Raw genomic sequence first — 22,831 nt, forward strand, 5'->3', positions numbered from 1 at the left:
CCCACACTCACCCACTGCTGGAAAAAAAAATCCCAGTTTTTATTACAGTCCCTTCAAATTCCAGTTCTTATTCTTATCTCTTCTGTGTACAAGTGGGCCAGTGTGTACGGACCACGTATGAAAGAGGAGAACTTATCTGCCAGTTGTATCCTTACCACAACGCACATTAAGTATCTTGCTCATATGACCAGGATTCTGAAATCTATTATCCCGGGAGTGAAAATGGGCTGGGTTAAAAAGAATCCCCAAACAAATGAATGAAATCCTAAAATGAAAATGGTGTGCTGTATTCCAAGGCCAATTCATGCACGCAATTTCCCCCATTCTTGCATTCTATGGTGATCCAATTATTCTGCTCACACCCACAAAGTAACACATTTGACAAAAAGTAAACCTGAACTTATTTGTATGTATGTGTATTTGCATATACACACATACACCATCACTGAGATCTTACAGGCCTTTTTTGTCTGCTTTTATTCACCTGTTGGTTTTTCCACAAGGGCAAGAGAAAGCTTGACTGTGTCCTAACTGGATCACTCTTTTGCTACAGGGAAACTCATGTTCTGAAATTTAAATTTAGTAATTAACGCTACACAAAGCCCTTGCTGAGTTGTGGCAAAACAAAAGTTACATATTTTCCATCATTAAATGAAAGAATGCATTGACAGGTTACTCTTGCACCCCAAGGAAAGAACAAAAGGGAGTCCATTGCTCCTCTGATCTAAATCAAAGCATGTAACCGATTTGGAAATCCTTTTCATCCACTCGCTTGGCTGGCAAGTAAGTGCAATCTTAATAGATCTGGCTGGTCAGTGAGGAAAAAGGACATCTTAAAATATATCGAGAAGAATCTTTAATTATTCCTTTTATCCGATTGCCAAAACATCTTACCTAAATGACAGAATTTCCTACATTCTTGGAATCTAAGAATATATCAAAAAAGCAAAATGGTTGCTTGTTGGAATGGCTCCTGTTATTGGAGCAACCTGGCTGACTCCGGAATGAAGACTCATACAAGCCCAGCGCGTCCAAAGCACCTTATCCTGGAATGTCCTTGCTTAAGTTTTCTGGGATGTCCTTGCTTAAGTTTTCTGGGTCTTCCTCCTTCTCTGAGTCTTCTGTCCTTTCAGGCTGTCCCCCAGTTTCTCCTACCTCCTGCCCAGCTTCTCTTGGCCCCTCCTCAGAGCCACCCTGCTCTGCTCCCTCGGTGCCTGCTACCTCATTTTCGGTGCCTGCTACCTCATTTTCTCCCTCAGCTATTGCAGTCTTCTCAGCCGCCTCCTCTTCCTGTTTTTCTACTGTGGCCTCCTGCTCTTGGACAGCTACTTTTCTTTCAGCATCTCGGTCAAGGTTTTCCTCCTCCTCCTCTTCATCCTCGAACTCTGGGAAAGAAAGGGAAGGGTGATTCCGCACAGACCAAATAGAACGAGTGCAGGATGCCATAAAACCCATTTTGGGGAGGGGGGTCTTCGCACAGGTCCCATCCCCCAAATGAGACTACCCTGTTTTACTTCGAGCCCAGGCTTTTCGAAAGTCACTCAACCAGCGATCCTTTTGAAAAATCCTGGGTTGGAGCCACTGCTGTGGGAACGGCCAGACAGGAGGCACTTTATTTCACTCCCTTCTACTATGCCGTCTATGGTCAGAGAACTCGTCCACCATTGTGCGGCTGTTTCTGGGAGACCCTTTTTTTTTTTTGCGGGTTGCATCTGCATAGCAACGCAGGTACAGCCAGTCATATCGTGGGATGATCTGTGGGGGTTCATTTCTGCATGCCTGCATAGCTACGCATGTGTTGCCAGAAATTTTTTTTTTAAGAGAAGCGTCTCTGTGCAAAGGCACAAAAGCAACCCAGAAGTTCAGAGCCTCTTTAAAGCCTCATCTTAATTTCTTTAAAGCCTCATCTTCATTTCTGGACCCACTCAAGCTGAGAGGGAAAGAAGCTTGCCCAAGGCATAGGGGTTAAACTTCCCATTAGAAGCTCTCTGCAGAAGTGTGGCTAGAAGGAGGAGGAGGAGGAGGAGTTTGGATTTATATCCCCCCTTTCTCTCCTGCAGGAGACTCAAAGGGGCTTACAATCTCCTTGCCCTTCCCCCCTCACAACAAACACCCTGTGAGGTGGGTGGGGCTGAGAGAGCTCTGAGAAGCTGTGACTAGCCCAAGGTCACCCAGCTGGCGTGTGTGGGAGTGTACAGGCTAATCTGAATTCCCCAGAGAAGCCTCCACAGCTCAGGCGGCAGAGCTGGGAATCAAACCCGGTTCCTCCAGATTAGATACATGAGCTCTTAACCTCCTACGCCACTGCTGCTGAAGCCATCTTCTCTGTCCTGTGTAATACAAGTGCTCTCTGGAAGTGCTCGTGGAGGGAGGGGAAGGTGCAGAATTGAAATGTTTGGGTTTTGGGCTCAAAGATAAAGATTCTGCTTGAGACATCTGAGGCACTAAAACCTGCACCTCCCACCTCCACAGGGATTTCAAGCTTCCATTCTGAAGCCACAAAACTCATTAAAAAAAGCAAAGGGCAAAACCAGCAGAGGTGGCCCTCAGACAACATATGCCAGACTCTAAGCAGCACAACCAGAAAAAAACTGCTGTCCACTCTTTGTATTTGTTTGAATTTTGTGACATTCGGCCTCATGAAGAGCTCTGGCAAGTGTGAAAACCAGCATAATGTTTTGTGTTGATGTGGTTAATGCTAATTTTTTAAAAGTATTAATGCTGGTTCTTGGATCGCTCGACTGACCGCCTCAAGAATGACAGGAAAACCAGAAGAATGCTGCCCCCTACAGGCAAATCTTGACTCAGCACTTCAAGATACCGTCCTGTAGATGTTTCAGATTTTGCAGCCTTCCAGTGCCAACTGCAGGAAGTGTCCTGTCAGGAAAATTAGGATGCATTTCCTGATTGTTTGGAGCAGTAGTTTTCCTGCTTCGTTAATGGCTGCAACCAATCCCACTGGTGGGACATCCAAGAAACAGCAAGGAGATAGGTCTTTGCAAATTGGGCTACAGTGAATTCCAAAAGCCACCAATTTAGCAGTTGTCTTCAGATTTTGGAGCAATAGATTACATAAATGAATAGTAGAACACAGAAAACAAGTATTTTCGTTTGATTTTCTTCAACCTTATCATCAAGTGGATTTGGACCACTCAGAATTGAGGAATTAATAATCTTTCTCTCTGCCCTCACTCTGTACATATCTTTCCTTTTTTTTTTAAAGTTACATACAAAGCAATAGTTTCTTCAAATTAGCTTTAAGGAACAACTGTCTACTTTTTCTACTGCGAAATCACAGTATGAGAATCTACCTGCCCAAACAGGAAAACAAAGTCCCACAGAGTAAAAGAGGGCTGTCAAAGGGACACTTGCCACGCGGACAGAAATAATCTGTTCTGCATTTGCCACACAGCTGCTGGCTTTTCATCCTGAGAACTTTGTGGGATAGCCTTGGATTACGAGACATCTCTCTTCATGGTAGCTCCGGTGAATTTATAAATTTGGCTTACTAAAACAGTTCCTTTGTACAAGCTCCGCAAAGGGGTAAGAAAGCACAAGAGGGGCCTCCAATTGCATCCCCCCCCCCCTATGCTCAACCAGAACCAGTTGTTAAATTATTTGAATGCCACCACTGCCCCCTCCACACATTCTTTAGACAATCTGTTCACCCCACACACCAAATCTGCTGCTCAAGGAAGACCCAATTACACATCATTTCAGTAAGTGGGCAATGGAACGAGCTAACCTTCCCATCCCCTGCCCGCTTAGCAAGTTTTCTTGCTTGCACCTTGCAGAGAAAGGCAGGCATCGGGACTTTCTGGGCACCACTCAGGGGCATCAACCAACCTCTCATTTCACGCAGCCTCTCGAGACGCCGTTCTTCCTTCAGCTCCTTGATGAATCCTTTGTTGGCTTCATCCAGGGCCTGCAAACAATCGGAAGAGCCCAAAGTTGGAAACCTCAGTCAAGCCTTGCTAGCCGGACACCAAGATCAGGATGTTGAAACAGGCCTGGAAGAAGCTGAGGCCCACCAGTTAAAAAACTTGCATTTGCAGTGTGGTTTGCACAGGGTTATACAGCCATGCACCCTCTTAAGAGAGGACTACCTGGTATATGTGCCTGGGGGAGGGGGCCAAATCCTTCCTGTTTGTTTGTTCTGAGAAGCACAGAAAAGGGAAAAGTCTGGTGAAGCAAACCTGGCTGCCTGAGACTTTTCAGCAGGTGACTGAAAACTGGCAATCCACACAGTGTGGCAATCCACACAGTTTGTTGGTGGGCCGAGGAGAGCGACGTTGCCAAGTGACGGGGGCTAGAAGGGTGTCGTGGCTGCTGCAGCCTGGATGGCTGAAGGGAGAACCAATACACTGAAACCAGGGAGGTCTGCATGGGTCTGTTATTTAATCATACTCCTGGAAAAAGAAAAAGAAGAGAGCCAGTATGGTGTACTGGTTAAAATAAATAAGAGCAGTGGACTCTAACCTGGAGAACCGGGTTTGATTCTCCACGCCTTCACATGAGCAGCAGGCTCTTATCTGGTGAACTGGATTGTTTCCCCCATTCCTCCAGATGCAGCCAGCTGGGTGACCCTGGGCTAGTCACGGTTCTCTTAGAACTCCCTCAGCCCCACCTACCTCACAAGGTGTTTGTTGTGGGGAGAGGAAGGGAAAAGGAGTTTTAAGTACCCTTGAGTGTCATTACAGGAGAGAAAGGAGGGATATAAATCCAAACTCCCCCTTCTTCTTTTATACCCTGCTTTTCTCTACTGTAAGCAATTTACAAACACCTCCACCACCACTACACCAAAAAAGCAGGCACTTTGTGAAGTAGGAGGGGCTGAGGGTGTTCTGCAAGACCTGTGCTTGACCTAAGGTCACCTAGCAGGCTGCACATGGAGGAGTAGGGAATCAAACCCAGTTCTCCAGATTAGAGTCTACCACTCTTAACACAACACTATGCTGCAGAGGCGTAGTGCCAACAGGACGTGGTGGGGCGTGCCACCCCGGGCAGAGTACCGCAGTGGAGGTATGGCCAGGCTGCGGGGGGCGTGGCATGCCGGGGCAGGGGCTGCTGTGGCAGGGGTGCAGGCATCCCGGGCAGAGTTTCCCCTCGCTCTGCCTCTGCTGGCTTTTGAAGTGAGGAGCAGCAGAGGACTGTGGGGCCCTTAGTAGTCGGAAGACCCAATGCAAATGCAATGGTTGGAATGGAAGAAGGCTTCGACAGGCCTGAACCGGTTCTATCTAGTACAGCATCCTGTTTCCACTGCTTTGGAGAGGGGCACAAAGAAGGCATGAAGTCTTGAGCAAACACCCTCTCCGATTGTTTGTCCCTGTGCCCACCACTCCGGGTGTTGTTTGATCTGAGTGGCCTGAACTTACAGCAGATAGGGGAATTCTGACCCAACATCTCAGCCAGTCCACAGGAGTTGCAAACCTTGCTTTGGGCTCGCATGAAGATGGTTACCCAAAGGCGCTTTGATGGTTTTGCATCCCATACCTCTCTACAGTTCCTTTGCTCTCCCACCATATCACCCTCCCCTTCCTGGTTTCAGCCAATAAAATCGCTTACAATGATGATTGCTTGCTGAGCCGCATCGTTGTGGATGCGCTTTGCCTTCTCCAAAGCCTTCTCAAAGTGCATGACCGCCGACTGGAAATCCTCCAATTTCACTGTGAGTCAATTGTTGTCAAGTTAAAACAAAATGTACAAAAAACAACACTTTAAACCCAGATACAGCTGCCAGAGAAAAACCTCCATCTATAGGATCGTGTGTGTGTGTGTGTGTGTGTGTGTGTGTGTGTGTGTGTGTATAAAGTGCCAACAAGTCACAGTTGACTTACAGTGACCTCATAGAGTTTTTAAAGCAAGTGACGTGGAAGGTTCAAATCAACCCCCATCCCATGGGTCCTATTGTACCCTCAGCAGCGTAAAAAGGACATCAAAAGTTGACTAGGATATTAATTTTTTCCATTTATATTACCTGTGACCTCTTTACTTCTTCCTCTTTACAATTTGGTCTATGCTCTGGACCAGTATAAGGCTCTTTCAGCCTTATACTGCAGCTCCACGTGGCCTGGAGGTCAGAGGGTAGCGTGGGCGTGTCCCTCTAGCCCTCCAGAGCAGTGCAGGAAGGAAAGGTGAGTGAAGGGGCCGAACCAGAGGCAGCGTTGTGCGGAGCCGTCTCTCGGCTCGGTAGATCTTCGGGGCCATGGAAAACGGGTCCAAATGGCTCTTTGGGTGGTAAAGGTTGCCGACCGCTGCTCTGGACTGACTGGTAGAGATCAGAGGCTTTGGATTGTGTCCCAGGGAATGGAGAGGGTAGCTCAATAATTAACAAGTTGCTATGCCACGTTCTTCCCTCTCTCAAAAACATCTGCATGTTTCTACCTCAGGGGTTCAGTCCTATCTGCATTTGCAAGTGAAAGCACACAATATGATTGTAACCTCTTTCCTCACAGAGGCCCCCGTGCTGAACAGACAGCAGTTCAACAGGTGCACAGCAGCTCTGTAAGGGGCGATCCAGCCTTTGTGGGCTGTCTCTATCCTGCAGTCATCAAGGGCACACAAATATCTGTACGTTAAGATGATGCCTCCCAACTATCAATGCAGGACAATCAGAACCTTCTAAAGAAGAAAGCTATCTAGGCCGAAAGCCGTCCACCTTGTGTTTGTGCCACTAAAACGCCGGCATTCAGTTGCCACTCGACATCCCCTTCCTCCTCTGCACAGGCCAAGGATTTCTCCCCATAGTCCCGAGCCTCAGCGGCTTTGTTGATCTCTAGGTAGCACCTGCCGATTTCATGGAACAGCCAAATCTTCTCCAGGTTGCTCTTCACAAGCGGAATCTTCTGTTCCCACCTTTGCAATGGAAAATCAGAACTCTTAAAATAGTTTTCTTTTGGGGTGGGGGATTCCCCTAGACCCTTTAGGACTGCTATTACCCTTTAGGACTGCTATTACTAAGGATTACTTTAGCAAACATTTTTATTACATTTTTACTTCATCTTTATTACATTTCATGTGTCTGTATTTGTAGGAAAGCCTTTTGAGGAAAATATACATATTGATTCTCTGGAACAATCGTAAGTTAATTGGATCATTCCACTCTGCTGATGTTTGGTTACAAAATTTGAGGCTGGATCTTTGATCTGTATTCATGTCTTTAAAGGGGCGGGCCTGTTGAAGTTGCTCACAAAATCATCCCATTACCGGTGAATGACAGCTGGGGTTATTCTGTCTAGCCATTCGGCATGATTCTTTATTGTGGGTCTAATTAATTGTTTTTTCAGGTTTTGTGAGCCCAGGTTTGGGCAATTTTTTGAATGATAAAAATTGGATAATTTAGACTCATACATAAAAGTTTTGGTAAATTTATTTAAAGCTACAGGCACTGATGTACTGGGAGCCATTAAGTGTATGTATATATATTTGACTGACTTGTGGGCACCTACCCCACCCTCATAGTATTGGGGGGGGGGGGGGAGAATCAGGCTGTTCTCTGGCTATGGTTGCAAACAAGTCTGTTCCTGGCTGCATCACACAGAAAGTTTAAGCCAGTTTCCTCATGAGGGCTCGTCCCAAGAGCACCATGAGCGGCAAATCTGAGATAGTGCTGACAATTTACCACTTGAGAAGGCAAGAGCTCTCTCAAGTGACAACTCCCAGGGCCCTTTGGGAGGAGGCCAAAACAGATAAACCAGTTTCAGTTTATCAGAAGGAGGGGGATGGTTTGCCAGCTATGGGTTTGGAAATATCTGGAGATGGGGGTGGGGGGAGCCTGAGGAGGGAGGGATTTGCGGAGAGGAAGGGTGTCAGTGGGCTATAATGCCATAGGGTCCATCTGCCAAAGCAGCCTTTTTCTCTGTGTCACAAGGAGATCTATTGTAATCCCAGGAGATCTCCAGCTAGCATGAGAAGGTTGGCAACCCTGGGGGATCTAGAAAAGTACCCTTCCCCAAACCTTCCCTCAAAGATTTTCTAAACTCTCAGAAACTTATGCAGACTAAAAAACCCTTAAACACACACTTTCCCCCTTTACTGAGTCAGTCAGTCAGTCAGTCAGGTATTTATTGTTTGAGCCATTGGCTATAACAATACAGAGATACATGCAGTTAAAACAGTAACTTAGTTAAAACAATAATTTAAATTACTGAGTCTCACTTCGAGTATGCTTCAGCTTTATCAGGGATGTTTTTCTTTCAATTTATTTCCAAAGTTGCATTTTTCTAGAGAGTCTATGTCAAGCTGCCTATTTTGTTTGTGATGGGCTTTTGCTATTGTGATGGGCTTTTTGCATATTGTGATGGGTTTTGCTATTTCCCCGACTGGTACCAGAGTCAGCCAGTTTACTAGGAGATGCAGCAATGCCGCTTAAGAAAAGACAAAAGGGCTGGCTTCAGACTATCCTCACAGAAGAAAGCAAGAGGGCCTTTGCTAGGGGCCGGGAGGGGGGGGGGATTCCTTGCTGCCAAGGCTTTTACCTACGTGTCAATAGCTTCCTGGAAATGGCCTGTGCGGGCGTACACTCTGCCGATATTGTCCAGGGCCCTGGAGATGGCGTCAGTCAGGTCGCTAGAACAGAAATACAATCCAGACGTTTAGAAGTTGGATTGCCAGATTCAACTGCCCTGGCAGGCCTTTCCCATGCCTGCCCACCCCTCCTTCCCAGCTCCTGCACATCACCCACATTGACTGACTGATTTCTGTAACCCTGTCAAAATGCAGGGTGCTACAGAGTCAAGGCAACATGCCCAGCGGCATTCAGTTGAAAATTCAGCCAGGGATGAGAGTCGCATGCTGCCTTTAAAAAAAAAACCCATGTTGCTCTCTGGGGCAGGAAGGTGAGAGCACAATCATGAGAAGCCACATGACACCTGTCACAGGATTTGAACCCAAGGTCTCACAATTCCTAAAGAAAACGGTCCCTAAAGTAGCCTCAGGGGCCTTCTAACCCCTTGCCGATGGACCATGAAAGGACAGCCAAGAAACGCCCCTTGAGAACTGGAGAACAAAATAAACTCCTTGAAAATGGTACAGATTTCTCAATCTCCCCACCCCTACCCCATTTCAACCACTGGTTTCTCTGAGCATAGTTCCATTCTTACTTTTCCCTGGCAACGTCCAGATCCAGCTGGTGGCTCTGCAGAGCTGCCCCCATGTTCCCCATCTCAATGTGAGCATTTCCGATGCAGCTGTAGAGATTTCCCAGCAGCTCACTTCTATTTGGGATCTCGTCGTCAGACCAGCCATGGATCTTTTTCAGCATTTGTTCAGCCTTCTGGCAGCTTCGTTCAGGACAGCCACTTGTCAGCACTGAAAAAGAGAACAGTTGTTACATGTCCGTATTAGACAGAACTGTAATTCTCAAGTGCCTCGAAAGCAGGGGTGGCCAACCTTATGGCGCTCCAGATATTCATGGACTACAATTCCCTCCAGCCCCTGCCAGCATGGCCAACTGGCAGGGGCTGATGGGCCAATTCTTCATAGTCCATGAGGCCCTTATCTGGAGCGCCATTAATTAACCACCCCTTCTAAAGGGAAAGGGCTTCCCCACAGAAGCAATAACAAGAGATTTCCTATACTAATGCAATTCCTCAGTACTCTCACTGTTGGAAGCAACCAAAAGCCCTGTTTCAGGACATCTGCTGAGCCACTACGGGAGATCAAACTGTAGACTTCAGTAGGCCCTTAGCAGTTAGATAGGAGAAGTCATCACTTCTAGCAACAGCCCTCTGGGGTCTCAGTCACAAGTCTTTTCCAGCCTTAACACCCAAGATCTTTTGAACTGGAAATGCTAAAGATGGAACCTGAAACCTTCAGTGTGCAACACAAGGAGAACACTGCTTTTTGTCATGGTCAGTGGACAACAATTTGCCATCCCACCCACCCTCTTCTCTCCCTCCCAGGAGCACAGAGCACATTAGAGCACCTTTTTAGCCTCCCAACAACCTTTCAAGGTCAGGATTCAGGTAATCTTTTCCAGCCTTCTTTGCTCCCAGTGCTACAGTTTTTGGATTCCAAAAGATTGCCTCTTGCCCCAAGCATCAGTTGGTGTTATTATTTTAGCCTACCCTTCCTCCAAGTTAGGTTACACCATTTCCCTCTCCAGTCCACCTTTTATCCTCACAACACCCCTGGAAGTCTGAGATAAGAGAGTGTCTGGTACAAGGATGTCAGGCAAAGTCAGGATTTCAATTTGGCTTTCCCTGGTCAAAATTTGATGCTTCCTCATGTTTGTGTGCTTGTGTTAAGAAGTCACGTACCTCTTTTCCGATACAAAGCACAACTGTAGAGCCCTGAAGCTCTTTGAACAGATGTAATTCGTACAAGCTCAGTTCCCCACAAAGCAACATACCCAACTCTCCATAAAATATCCATTTCCTGTACTGGGGTGCTAGGAGTCCTACTGCCTCCCTGCAATATTCAGGAGAGTATCTAAAGAAGCATGCATGCGCATGAAAGCTTAAATTAAGAAAAAAATATTGCTGGTCTTTAAAGGTGTCACTGATCTCAAATGCATTTCCCTGCAAAATTGTTCATCCTCCCTCCCCTTCTCAAAATCTACATAGCAATTCAGAGGCCCCGGTCAGATTCTTTGATTTCAAGCCCTGCTGGAAAACACCAGCCCCCTTCCATCAGCTTGCAGCCAAAGAAGGAAGCAATCCCATAACAAATGAAGGATATCAAAAAAACTCCATGGGCAACTTCTCCAGAGGACTGTGGAGCCGACCAATTACAGCTCCTACCTAAAAGCAAGTCCCAAAGTTACCTCTCTTTTTGAACTATGAAAGTGATCTGGCCAGAGAGAAAGAAGATACACACACCCTGGATGGAGACCAAATTGGGGGTCATTTTCTTTTGGTATGTATCCCATTCAGTGGCGTAGTGGTTAAGAGCAGGTGCACTCTAAGCTGGAGGAACTGGGTTTGATTCCCTGTCTGCCGCTTGAGCTGTGGAGGCTTATCTGGGGAATTCAGATTAGCCTGTGCATTCCCACACACGCCAGCTGGGTGACCTTGGACTAGTCACAGTTCTTCTGAGCTCTCTCAGCCCCACCTGCCTCACAGGGTATTTGCTGTGAGGGGGAAAGGGAGAGGAGACCCCTTGAGTCACCTTACAGGAGAGAAAGGGGGGATATAAATCCAACTCTTCTTCTTCCCTAGAGACTACAGGCCCATCTTTCAGAGAGCTGCAACTTGGGGCTGACAATTAGGTCTTTCAGCAAGAATGGCAAATGCAGATACCACTATCTCCCACATTCAGGGACTGAGCCTCAAAGATGCAAAGGTCATCCTATATCTATAGGACTATGTAGCTTTGTTCAGTATAGGGTGGAAGTGGGAAGAGATTGTTTTCTCTTGTTCAATGCACCCCCTACTCTGCCTCCAATGATACAACTCATGGTTGTTGGGAGGATAAAAATGGAGGAGAGAAAGACATGAGCCGCTTTAGGTCCTCCTTGGGGATAAAGGGAGGGCCATAGTGAAGGGCCATTAATTCATTTGGACAGGTAAACATATCCAACTGTACTCTGGCAGCTCAAGTACCCACACATATCAATATCCTCCATGCTCTTGAGGATGTATCTGGCCACCTCCGAGGGTTTCCGCTTTTGATCTCGAGTCCATCTTTTCAGCACAAGCTTGCGATCTCTGATCCGGGCATAGATGGGTTTCTGCTGCTGCCAAAAGTCTGTGCGGGTGTCCAGGTAGGAAAGGCCTTCCTGAATCAAGTCTCCAACGGTGATCCCGTGCTTGGTTGTACTTTTGATCAAGTCTGCAGAGAGGACAGATGCCAAAAGAAAAGAAAAAGGTGAGGTCACCTGTTGACAGATGTGGCTCATCTATGATTCGCCTATGTAGAAGAAGAGGAGGAATTGGAGTTTGGATTTATACCCCACTTTTCTCTAACTCAAGGAGTGTCAAAGTGGCTTACAAACACCTTTGCTACCCCTCCTCACAATAGGCACCTGGTTAACTTAGATAACAATCTGCATGTGGAGGATCGGGGAAGCAAACCGAATTCACCAGATTACAGTCCACCACTCTAAACCGCTACACCAGGGGTCGGGAACCTTTAAGACCCAAAGAGCCATTTGGACCCAGTTTCCACGGAAAAGAAAACACTTGGAGCCACAAGGGAGTGGGTGGGGACAAGCGACTGGGCTCCGAGGACGCATCAGTGGCAAGGCCCCTTGCGAGGGGAGAGGCATGGCTTGGGCTGTCAGGATGCTGAGCAGTGCTGCCACAGGTGGGGGAACTGTAGTGCAGCTTGCTGCGCGTCGGGGCTTTGGAGCGTGTTCAAGAGCCCCGCGGAGTCCAACAAGGGCAGATGCCGCGGAGCTTGGCCAAAAGCCCCCCCCCCCCACCCGTTAGCTCCACACTTCTTCTCGAGGCACCAGCAGGGCTGCAAGCATTGCCTCGGGCTGTCTCTCAGATGTGGCACCACCTTTCTCTCGCCTCAACCCACATCTGCTTGGAACCCTGCAAGTGATCCCGAGGCGCACTCATCCGTCCTTGCTGGGAGGTCGGCGGGAAGGGCTGAGCAGGGATAGAGGCTGCCTGTGCCTCCTGCTGCGGCCAGTGGGGCTTCCGCAGGGGGAGGAGGGGGAACCTGCGGAGGAAACGGCGGGTGCCGGCCAGCCTCTTTCCCTTCCCTCCGGGCGCACGCGCACAGGTGCTGGAGGTTGCCTGCTTGGCTGGCTTCTCCTCCCTGCTCTGGCCCCCTCCCCTCTTAGATCTGGAGTACTGCCAGGTCGCTGAGGAGTGGGCTGGTGGTGGAGGAGAGGAGGTGCCCCAGAAGTAGCGGCGGCGGCGGCAGCAGCACTTTGCCATGTGAAGGACCAGGCTGGGCCGAGGCGTCTCCGCCTGCCAGCCTGCCCACCCCTACCTTTGCTGCCTCGCCTCCCCTCGGCCAGAGCTCCAGAGCGCGGAGCAGACCCGCCAGGAACCTCTCTTTTCCTGCCCGCCCCCTCGGCGGCATGCTGAGGGAGCAGTGTCTTTCCCCTCCCTTCCTTCTGCACAACTGGGCACTGCTCTCCACGCCGCCCCAGGAGCCAGTTGTGAGGCTCGGCGTTGGCCATGCTGGGGACGCGTGGCCGCCTCTCTCCCTGGCCCCCTCGCGTTGAGCGGCTAGCCGCTAGCAGCTAGGGTCCCAAGGAGCCATAGAACAAGAACAAAAGAGCCGCATGCGGCTCGAGAGCCGCACGTTCCCAACCCCTGCGCTACACCATGTGGCTCAGATGCCTCCACTCTGTAGTAAAATACAAAGTTCTCTCTGCTTTAGTCTGTTTTTTTATTTTGAGTGTTGTAACACTTCTGATTCATCAGTAGGGGTTGCTACAGTGCTGCTTGGACTACTAACATCATATTAGCAAGGATTTGCTCAAAGAAAACAGGCTCCCAGGCAAGTCACTTGGCCACAGAGCCAAACAAGACATGGCATCCTTGCCTTTTCAAATGCTGAAACAGGATCAGGGGAGGTCCTGAAAAAGACAATGCTGCTAGAAAAAGTTGAAGACAGCAAGAAAAGAGGAAGAGCCACCATGAGATGGACTGACTCATTAAAGAAAGCCATAGCCTTCAATTCACAAAATGTGGGTAAGGCTGCTAAAAATAGGACATTTTGGAGGTCTTTAATTCCCAGCGTCATCATAAGACAGAAGTTACTTGATGATGCATAACACTCACATAAAGTTGAGTGGCCTTCAACCTAAGGTAGGATCCCAGATTTCACCTTACAAGAGTGCCTTATCAACCTTCTACCTCTGTGCATCTCCACTGCTTGCAGTTGTCGGGAAGGAGGTGGACATGGTTGGTTTTGAGTGTCTGAATCTCAACCCTCACCCCCCACCCCCACCCCGGTCAAAGCAGGAAACAAACCTTCATCCTTGAGCAGTTTCTCCAGGAAAGCTTTGTCAACGTAGAGCTCCCCGAGGAGCTGCCGTTCTGTCTTCTCATTCCGCACGGTCTCCTGCTGCCGACTTCCGTATCTTACGTCCTTTGGGGGGAACTTGACCTGAAGCTTCTGTTTGGCTTTTTTGCTCTGCTGCCAAGAAAAGTAGAAAAGCAAATTTACAGTGATGACAAAAAGCTTCACAATTCCACTACAGTGGCAGTATTCCTTTCAGGGGCGGGGATGGCGAGAGAGATCTGGTTTGGCAGAAGGCTGCAAACCAGACTGGGCCTGGCTGTGCAAACAATGGATCACAGACCAAATTCGGCAATGTGGATTAAAGTCAGAAACCCTGCAGTACCTTCAACGCTATTTCTATTGTGGTAGGAACTTGTAGGAGCTACACCCCTTTTTATCAGTGGTATGGAGTGGGCTTTGGCTAATAAATTTGTGTAGCTTTGAAAGGACCAAAAAGTGCTGCACCAAGCAAAATGAAGGCAAAGTAAGGGAAAAAACCAATGGTGCTTGAGGGAAAATATTTGTCTACACACCCCAACATATTTTTCATGAACTTCACCAGGGGGATGTAACTTGAAAGACTATAATGCAATGTTCTCCCGCTCTTCTAAAAAACACAACGCCAATAAATATTTTCCCTAGAGCGCCATTGTGGTTTGGGTTTTTTTGCTTTGCCTTTAAAGTGCTAAAATAACGACATATACATTTAATTATATGCTTACACCAGTAATCCCAGTTACAAGTGACCCAAAGGGGATGAGGTCACAGGAGCGCAATCTAATCTGAGAAGCTCGTTATCAGCCACGATTTGCAATTCACCCAAAGATAAAACAATGACATCCGATGCAGGCTCGTTTCACATAGAAAAAAATACTTCCTCAGAACTTCTCTAATGCTCTTAGATTTAAATACCATCCATAATCTGAATGTTGCCCAAAAGGCTCCCTGCGATCCAAAATTATCTGCCAAAGGTCCTGTCCAGCTAAGACTAACAAACTAACACAGCAGTCTCTATGTTGGGGGAGGGGGAGCAGGGAGGTCAGGATTTCTTCATCCAAAACCAATCCCTCCTCTAGAGACTACATTAGACATGATAGCACCCTTGGGCCACCACAACTATGACAACACCAATCAAAAATGCTGCAAGGGCCTGATCGTTATCAGGTTCACAGCGCTGTACTTCCCTCGCCCTCCCACCACCCTTTTCAATTGCTGAAACAGTGTGGGGAAGGGAGAAGAGCTCTTAGCCCACTGCACTGTGGTTTGTGGCATTATTTAAATGACTCTAAAATGGCTGCTATAAGGATATCATTAGGTCTAATTCGGCTCTCCATATAGCAGTGGCAAGTACCCTTATATAAGTAACTTCCAGGACGCCTCTGTCCTAAGAAGATGATAACAATACTTGCCTAACACTCCAGATGATTGCAAAGATTAGTGACGTGATGTACGTCACTTAAGGCATTTTAGAAAAGTCTGCAATCTAGACAAAGCTAAGCACTTTCAGGTCCTACAGATTTCAAAGAGTTCAGAATGGGTTACCAGTCTGCTGAAATCAGTGAGGAGTTCTTAACTTTAGTTGGGTTGTGCTATTTTCACAAATACTTTTGTTGATTCTCACTCTTTTGTTGATTCTCATGAACAAATAGGAATCTGGGACACCTTCTTCAGATGCAATCTAGCAGCTAGCTCCTGACTACACAGTTATTTGATGTATGAGTATTTAAAAAACAAAACACTCAGCACAGTATGGATGCCAAGAACAGTAACTGTAAGCATAACCCTAAACATGAAAACCCACAGACACCACCCACTAGTTTTTCTAAGTTAAATAATTTCTGTAAAAGAACGGGGAGGCCCAGCTTTTCAGAAAATGAAGAGCCACTCACTGCATCAGAAGAAACAGGCTTGACACCACAAAAAGTTTTTGCTAGAATAAAACTGTTCATTTTTGCTGCAGCAGACTGTGAAATCAGAGGGAGCGGGGACCCAACTGAGAGAGGGTTTTCCTGCTTATCCCACCAACTATGAGATCCTGCCATTCCCTGCTTGTCGTGGTTTCTAGTCCTCCCAAGAAGATCTGTTACAGTCAGGCCTGAGCCATACTTGGCCTGGCAGTTCGCACGAAGGCAGCCTGTATCATCGCCCAAGGCCTCTTTCTTTCGCTCACAAAGTAACTAGCAATAGTGCCTGTTTCTCCTTATCTGTCTTCCTGAAGGAGTAAACTGCCTTTCACATGCTGATATTATGGGAATGCGAGGGTGGGGGGAGAATGGGTTGAGTCAAACTGTAACTTTCAGGTATATACTGGGGGCCAGAGAGCCAAATCCCAGAGAGCTATCTGGCCAACAGGCTAACACAGTTCTACAATAAAGCTCTTGAACCTTCCTTGAGTCTTATTACTGACTGGAGTACCAGACCCTTACAGTTACCCACTTTGGGAAAATCTGGTCAAACCATACCTCTGCCTGGCGGCTCAAAAAGCCTCCTCTATCCTTCAGTTTCACAGAAGCAGGGCCTACAGAGAGAGAAGGTACCAGCCAAGAGGTCAAGAAAGCCTTACAAAGATCCCGCCACAAACAGAAACAGGCATTCATTTTTGGAGATACCAAAGTAAGGGAATATGCTTCCACCCTCTGGTTATTTTGGATGTCCCCTTTCTGTATATTTTCCAGGTTGATTTTTCCCCCTTAAAATAAAGAAGAGATAAACCACAGTCTTCTATAAAGGAAACTACAGTGATTTTATTTTCAACCTTTGCCAGATAATTATTAAAGCTGGGTTTACTTTTTCCAGTGCTTTAGCTTCTTCCCATTTCCAAAAAGAATAAAGAGGCAGAGTGTCATTCAGGAAGGAGTTTGTTAAGACAGTGGCCACCACGGGAAATAGCACTGAAGGGGACGTTCCCAGGGGGAGGGACAACTTTGATCAGCTTCCTGAGCCCTTTCAGCCAAGAAATGCCCCCATTTGCCAGAAGAAGAAGAGTTGGATTTACATCCCCCCTTTCTCTCCTATAGGAGACAAACTCCTTTCCCTTCCACCCTCACAACAAACACCCTGTGAGGTAGGTGGGGCTGAGAGAGCTCAGAAGAATGGAGACTAGTCCAAGGTCACCCAACTGGCATGTGTGGGAGTGCACAGGCTAATCTGAATTTCCCAGAGAAGTCTCCACAGCTCAGGTGACAGAGCGGGGAATCAAACCCGGTTCCTCCAGATAAGAGTACACTTGCTCTTCACCATTATGCCACTGCTGCTCCCAGCGCAGACTTATGCTGGCAAGAAGGTAAGCATCCCACGGAGCTGCATAAAGCAGTTCCACAGGGATTCAGAGGAGCTTCTTTGATGACTTGCTGGCCATGGTGCAGCAAGGTTCTTTGGGGGTGGCATGGCAGTGGCGTGGTTGTGCAGTTCCTGGCTGCAGCACAACTTTTTCCCTCCCCCGTTACGATTGCACTGCCCCACACAAAAGACTTCCTCCTGGAATACTTGTAAAGTTTACATCCAAATATTATTTTGCCCTCTGATTCATTAAGCAAAAAACAACAGCACTGAATAAAAAAGCAATACAAATGACTGGTTGGTTGTGATTTGTTTTTACAAAAGTGAAGTCCAGGTTTTCAAATCTTCTGTAAAGGCCCTCACTCTCCACTGCATTCTATCCAAGAATATGTCAAGCCTACACTCCTGCTGTTGACATTCTCTCTTACGTGGTCTCTTCCAGCCAAGTTGAAAGCACGGCAACACTGAAAACCAACCCTCACCCTCTGTGAAAATCACATCACTTACTACCAACTGAATTTTCAATGGCCTCTTGACATTTCTGAATGCCCAGCTTGAATTTCTGCAACCTCTGAAGCTTGTACCCTCGATGGTAAAAGACCAAGGCAAATTCAAAGTCTCCCATGGTGTACAATGCTTCTGCTTTCTGGTAAAGGCCCTGTAACAGAAAAAGAAATATATTGTACAAAGAGAATTTATTTTGTTAAAATAGTTTCCCCTCATACTCTGTTTGGCAGACCACAAAGTATAAAACCTTGGAAAATCCACATAATAAAGCCTAATCAATAGGTCAAAGCCAATAGTTTGTAACAGAGCAACAATACCAATAAATCTAAACCAGTAAAGGTACAAAAAGACCAAAAGGAACAACTACTAAATCAGACAATATGGACTTGAGAGGAAACTTTCCCCAAATGCCTCAAACACAATAATTTCTTGACCAGCCTTCAGAAAGCCAGAAGAGACTGGGCGAGGCAGACTACCCTGGGAAGAGAAACCCAAAATATTGGGGTCACCACAGAGAACACCCTGTCCAATAAAACCACACCTGGAATAACAAGGCTACAATTAATGGGGCACATCCTAATGAGCAGCATGTGGGAAGGCTCCAGCAGGTCTCTGAAGAGGCAGCCTACAAACTTCATAATAAATTAACAACAACATTCAGAGGAACTGTGTTGCCTGACAATTTCGAGAGAATATTCATGCTACTACCAGTCTGTGAAGAAAGCTATTCCAAAAAAGTGTGCAAATGCTTAAAGAAATTGCACAGGTGTACACTAAAGCCACACATTGTACAAACAGGTACAGAAAACGTGTTTAACCCCCCACTATTCCACTCCCCAACACCATACTTTACCAGTCACAATTCTCCAGTCCTATCCTTCATCTTTTCTCACGGACAAGTGTATCCTGATTAGCAACAGTGTTTGCTGACTTAGCCAACATGCCAGATATCACACAGAAAGGTTGTAGCAGGGATGTCACAAGGACTGGGTCCCTTGATTGAACTCAGTCTGGCCCTCTCCCATTTTGAGGTGGGGGGATTCTATAACTCTCCTCCATCAGCAAACAAGGCAGCCTGCCATAAGTCTGGGAAGTGAGCCCTTAAAGGTTGGGAGCAGACCTCTTTCCCTTCCAGTTACTCACCTTAGTAAACTCTTTGTCATTTTCCAGGGATGCCTCTGCATCCTTCAGAGCATTTTCTGTATCTCCGAGTCTCAGGTAGCATTTTGAACGGGCAACAAGACAGTTCCTGTCCGCTGCCTGGAGCTGCAAGGCCTAAAGAACAAAAGTACACAATCCCTTCTCAGGGGTATGAAGTGACCTTTTATTCCTGCAGTTCAAAAAAGTCAGACCTTCAAAAAGAAAGAGCCATAATTTTAGCAGGCCAGCATCAGGGAGATCTGGACAGAAAGATGTTTGGAGGAAAGTCTAGAGAAAGATCAACCTCCACTCCATTTTCTTGAATGGCTATAAATAAATGCAAAGATCAGCTTGGGATAAACACCTCACCTGGTGGAACATAGGCTGATTCTGCAGAGGCAGCACTGGTTGATGTAACTCGTGCCGCTGCTTGCACTGTGGGTGCAGGGGCCAGCTAGGATTGCTGGGATCCCAGTGGCAGGAGGCAGCACGGTTCACTGTGTTTCTGTGCAAACCACACAGTCAAGAATCCCCCATCCAAGAATTCACTTGGAGTCCCCCCTCACCTGCACAACATGGTGGCCACCTATTAGAGAATTCACTCTAATGGCAGCCACCTGGGGAATTCACCATAATGGTGGATGAAAGGGGCGGGGATTGAACACTTCCTGTTTGCCTGAGTTCGCATGGGCAAGCAGTAAGCATTTGAAACATTTAGCGGCTTTCATTTAACCCAGATTCAGGCAAACAGAACAGATCGGAAGCGTGGGGGGGCAAGTTCTGTGGGAACTCCCCCCCCCCGCCCATGAAAAAATGCTTTAAAAAAGGGCCTGAACCCATTCTATTTGGAGTAATGGATTCAAGGTGCAGGAAAAGAGATTCCACCTAAACATTAGGAAGAACTTCCTGACCATCAGGGCTGTTCAACAGTGGAATTCACTGCCTAGGACAGTGATGGCAAACCTATGGCACGGGTGCCAGAGGTGGCACTCAGAGCCCTCTCTGTGGGCACGTGCAGACAGAGTTGCCCCCACCCCCCCACACATACGGCTGACCTGGGCTGCTGGGCTCGATTATTAGCATTAAACCTAAGACCTAGTTTTGGGGAAGCAGTGTAGGTAACCCTGTTAAGTGCTGTTAAACCCCACTGGTTTTCATGCGAAGAACTAAAGCGTGATCCTTTACCTGGGAGTAAGGTCGGTTGCTGGCAATGGGGCTTGCTTCTGAGTAAACCCTCCTAGGGTCGTGATTCACCCGTTGGAAGAGTTGCACGGTTGTTTCAAAGCAAAGCCACCGACTACCACCAAGCTTACTCCCGAGTAACACAAGCCTCAGAGCCAACCGTTTTTCCTAAACGAAAACCTCAGTATTCAGGTTAAATTGCCATGTTGGCACTTTACGATAAATAAGTGGGTTTGGGGTTGCAGTTTGGGCACTCGGTCTCGAAAAGGTTCGCCATCACTGGCTAGGAAAGTGGTGGAATCTCCTTCCTTGGAGGTTATTAAATAGAGGCTGGATGAACATATGTCGAGAGTGCTGTGATTGTGTGTTCTACATTGCAGGGGGTTGGACTTGATGGCTCTTGCGGTCTCTTCCAAGTCTATGATCACAAGGGGTCTCTCCTCCAGCCCAACAACAGCCCTGTGAGATAGAACAGGCTAAGTGAACGTTACTAGCCCGAAGTTACTCCACAAGCGTCCTCATCCTGTGGGGATTGGGATCCTCTACATGCCTGATCTGACACTCCCTTCCCATTGCCTGGGTCCTGGGTCCCCGCCCCCGCCCCCGCCCCCGAACTCCCACAGTTCCTCTCCGTCTCTAGGCCCCCTTTTCCCGCTTATTCCGGGCCGGATACCCACATAACTATAGCAGGACACAGCTTTGGCCAGCTCCCCGCGCCGGCTCAGCATCAGTCCTTCGGCCATGAGACTGGGGAACGATCCCCGCAGACTCTCGCCCTCCGAATCGCCCATTCTCGGAGCCTGCGAGGCCGGGGAAGACGCGAAGCCATTTCCTAGCAACGGTAGCTTAACAACCAGAGCACTTCCGGAAACCGTACGGGGCGCGGGAAGGGCCACACAGCCAGGCCAACGGGAGGTGATTGCGGCTTCGCCTTCTGCTTTTGTGAAATGTGTTGGTAGCCAGCAGGTGCCCTTTTTCTCTCCCCTCCTCACCAAAAAAACCAGACTACCCGTAAAGAGAAATACCCCAAGTGTCTGTCAAACCAGAGATAATAGTTTATGCAGAGTTTTTTTCAGAGCAATTAGTTTATTACAGCATAAACAGGAGTTTTGTTCCATCTTTTAAATAAAATTAATATTCATTGTTTCAAATAAAAACATGTGAATCTTCCTTAACGTCTATACATCTATCTTGTACACTTTTGGTACATTATTTGGCAAAATGTTTAATAACATACTTTTCAGATCTAGTACCAATTTAACTTTCTCTTGCATTTCATCATGAATTATAATCCAATATTTCCCTGCTTTTGGGCACATCCACACCATATGATAAAAAGTAGAATCGTTTTTCTGACATCTCCAACACTGTATTGTCGAAGGCTTTCACGGCCGGAATCACTGGGGTGCTGTGTGGTTTCTGGCCTGTATGGCCGTGTTCTAGCAGCATTCTCTCCTGACGTTTCGCCTGAAGATGCCAGCCACAGATGCAGGCGAAACGTCAGGAGAGAATGCTGCTAGAACACGGCCATACAGCCCAGAAACCACACAGCATCTCCAACATTTTGCATTATAATCATTATTAACTTTAACTGTATCGTTAGGTGAATTTTCCATCTAAAAACATTTTATACCAGTTTTCTCTTAACATTTGGCATTCCACACATTTGATTTCTTTGCTAAAGACTTTCCCTTGATTCATGCATTTTCTCCAAAATCTTGCATCTCTTTTACCATTTTACTTGTCCTGTTTCTGTATCATATTGCAATACCAATATGTAAATTTCCCCTAAAATGTCTAACACCTCCAGTAATAAATTGTTCAAAAGTCATTTTTCCCCTCATTTGTCCACCTCCTTCCATTAATTGTTCTCTCAATATTCCATACATTTGATAATATAGTAACCATGGAATAATCTCTCCTTTTCCCTTGATTGTTTGCCAAGACTGTTTTTCCTTGTCTGTCCATCATATTCTCATAAATTGTCCGTTTTCATATTTGCCCTATTATGCACATGTAATCTGCCCCGCAGTGAGCATGCCTTTCCTTCAAGGATGTTTTCAAGTTGCACACAGTTTTTAGCTGCCCCCACAGTCAAGAAGTACAGATCTCAAAAGCCCTGCTTTTCTGAAGAGCGGGGAAAACTTGAATTGAAAATAGTTACTATTTCTGGGCTGTGTGGCCATGTTCTAGTAGCATTTTCTCCTGACGTCCCTGCACTGTGATTGGCTGTCGTGTTGTGAGTGGCAGCTTGAATGAGCAGTCAGGCAAGCAGGGCAGGAAAAATAACCCAATTGGTCTCCCCACGATCCTCAAAAAACACCACCTTTGAAAAACCCAGGATGAGGGGCATAGCCCGAGACAGAGATGGAACAGAGGTGATTTAGGGGTGGAAACTATGGGGGGACCTTGCCCAAACCGGGATTTTGCAGGTGACAATCCTGGGATATCTTACCCATGGGGATTCAGCCAGGGGATTGCAACCAGTAATTAATGACCTCTTGGAGGGAGGACTGTTGGAACCTTACATGTCTCCCGATAATACTCCCATTTTACCTGTTATAAAGCCGGATGGGAGTTTCAAATTGATACAAGATTTAAACGAAATAAATAAAATTGTTAAGGTAAGGTATCCTATTGTTTGTAATCTATACACATTGCTTAGTTTTATTTCCCCAGAACATGGGTGACTTACACTCATTCATGCCCCCCCACAAACAACAGCCAGCGAGGGGGGAAAAGAACCAGGAGCGGGATTTTATGGAACTAGGGCAAAACAGGTATATTTTCAATGTGGGAGTTCACCCTCTGTCTT

The 22,831-nt window shown here is 47.0% G+C and overlaps 1 protein-coding gene across 4 annotated transcripts; it reads right to left on the reverse strand.

Annotated features, from left to right (window-relative positions):
- Positions 1-839: 839 nt before the first annotated feature.
- ODAD4 (outer dynein arm docking complex subunit 4) lies at positions 840-20,862 on the reverse strand. Of its 4 annotated transcripts, none has more exons than XM_048518241.1 (12): positions 20,694-20,862; positions 18,838-18,969; positions 17,695-17,845; positions 16,371-16,426; positions 13,878-14,040; positions 11,548-11,772; positions 9,102-9,309; positions 8,482-8,568; positions 6,659-6,855; positions 5,566-5,666; positions 3,847-3,925; positions 840-1,385 (listed from the first exon to the last, which is right to left on the reverse strand). In XM_048518241.1, exons 1-12 carry the CDS (start codon positions 20,805-20,807, stop codon positions 1,042-1,044), a joined length of 1,857 nt encoding a protein of 618 aa, XP_048374198.1. In that variant the 5' UTR covers positions 20,808-20,862; the 3' UTR covers positions 840-1,041. The 4 variants fall into 4 exon arrangements, with proteins under 4 accessions (XP_048374198.1, XP_048374196.1, XP_048374199.1 ...); XM_048518239.1 differs by having other exon boundaries at positions 13,878-14,043; XM_048518242.1 differs by lacking the exon at positions 16,371-16,426 and having other exon boundaries at positions 13,878-14,043; positions 20,694-20,831.
- Between the last annotated feature and the right edge of the window lie 1,969 nt (positions 20,863-22,831).

Source organism: Sphaerodactylus townsendi, linkage group LG15 (assembly GCF_021028975.2).
Source record: "Sphaerodactylus townsendi isolate TG3544 linkage group LG15, MPM_Stown_v2.3, whole genome shotgun sequence".
Lineage (NCBI taxonomy): Eukaryota > Metazoa > Chordata > Lepidosauria > Squamata > Sphaerodactylidae > Sphaerodactylus > Sphaerodactylus townsendi.

Coding starts and splice junctions, on each gene's coding strand:
- ODAD4 (XM_048518239.1), bottom strand. CDS start 20,807: ATGGGCGATTCGGAGGGCGAGAGTCTGCGGGGATCGTTCCCCAGTCTC. Junction 6,856..8,481: donor TTCCAGGAAGCTATTGACAC/GTAGGTAAAAGC, acceptor TCCATTGCAAAG/GTGGGAACAGAAGATTCCGC. Junction 5,667..6,658: donor TTTAGTGGCACAAACACAAG/GTGGACGGCTTT, acceptor ATTGACTCACAG/TGAAATTGGAGGATTTCCAG.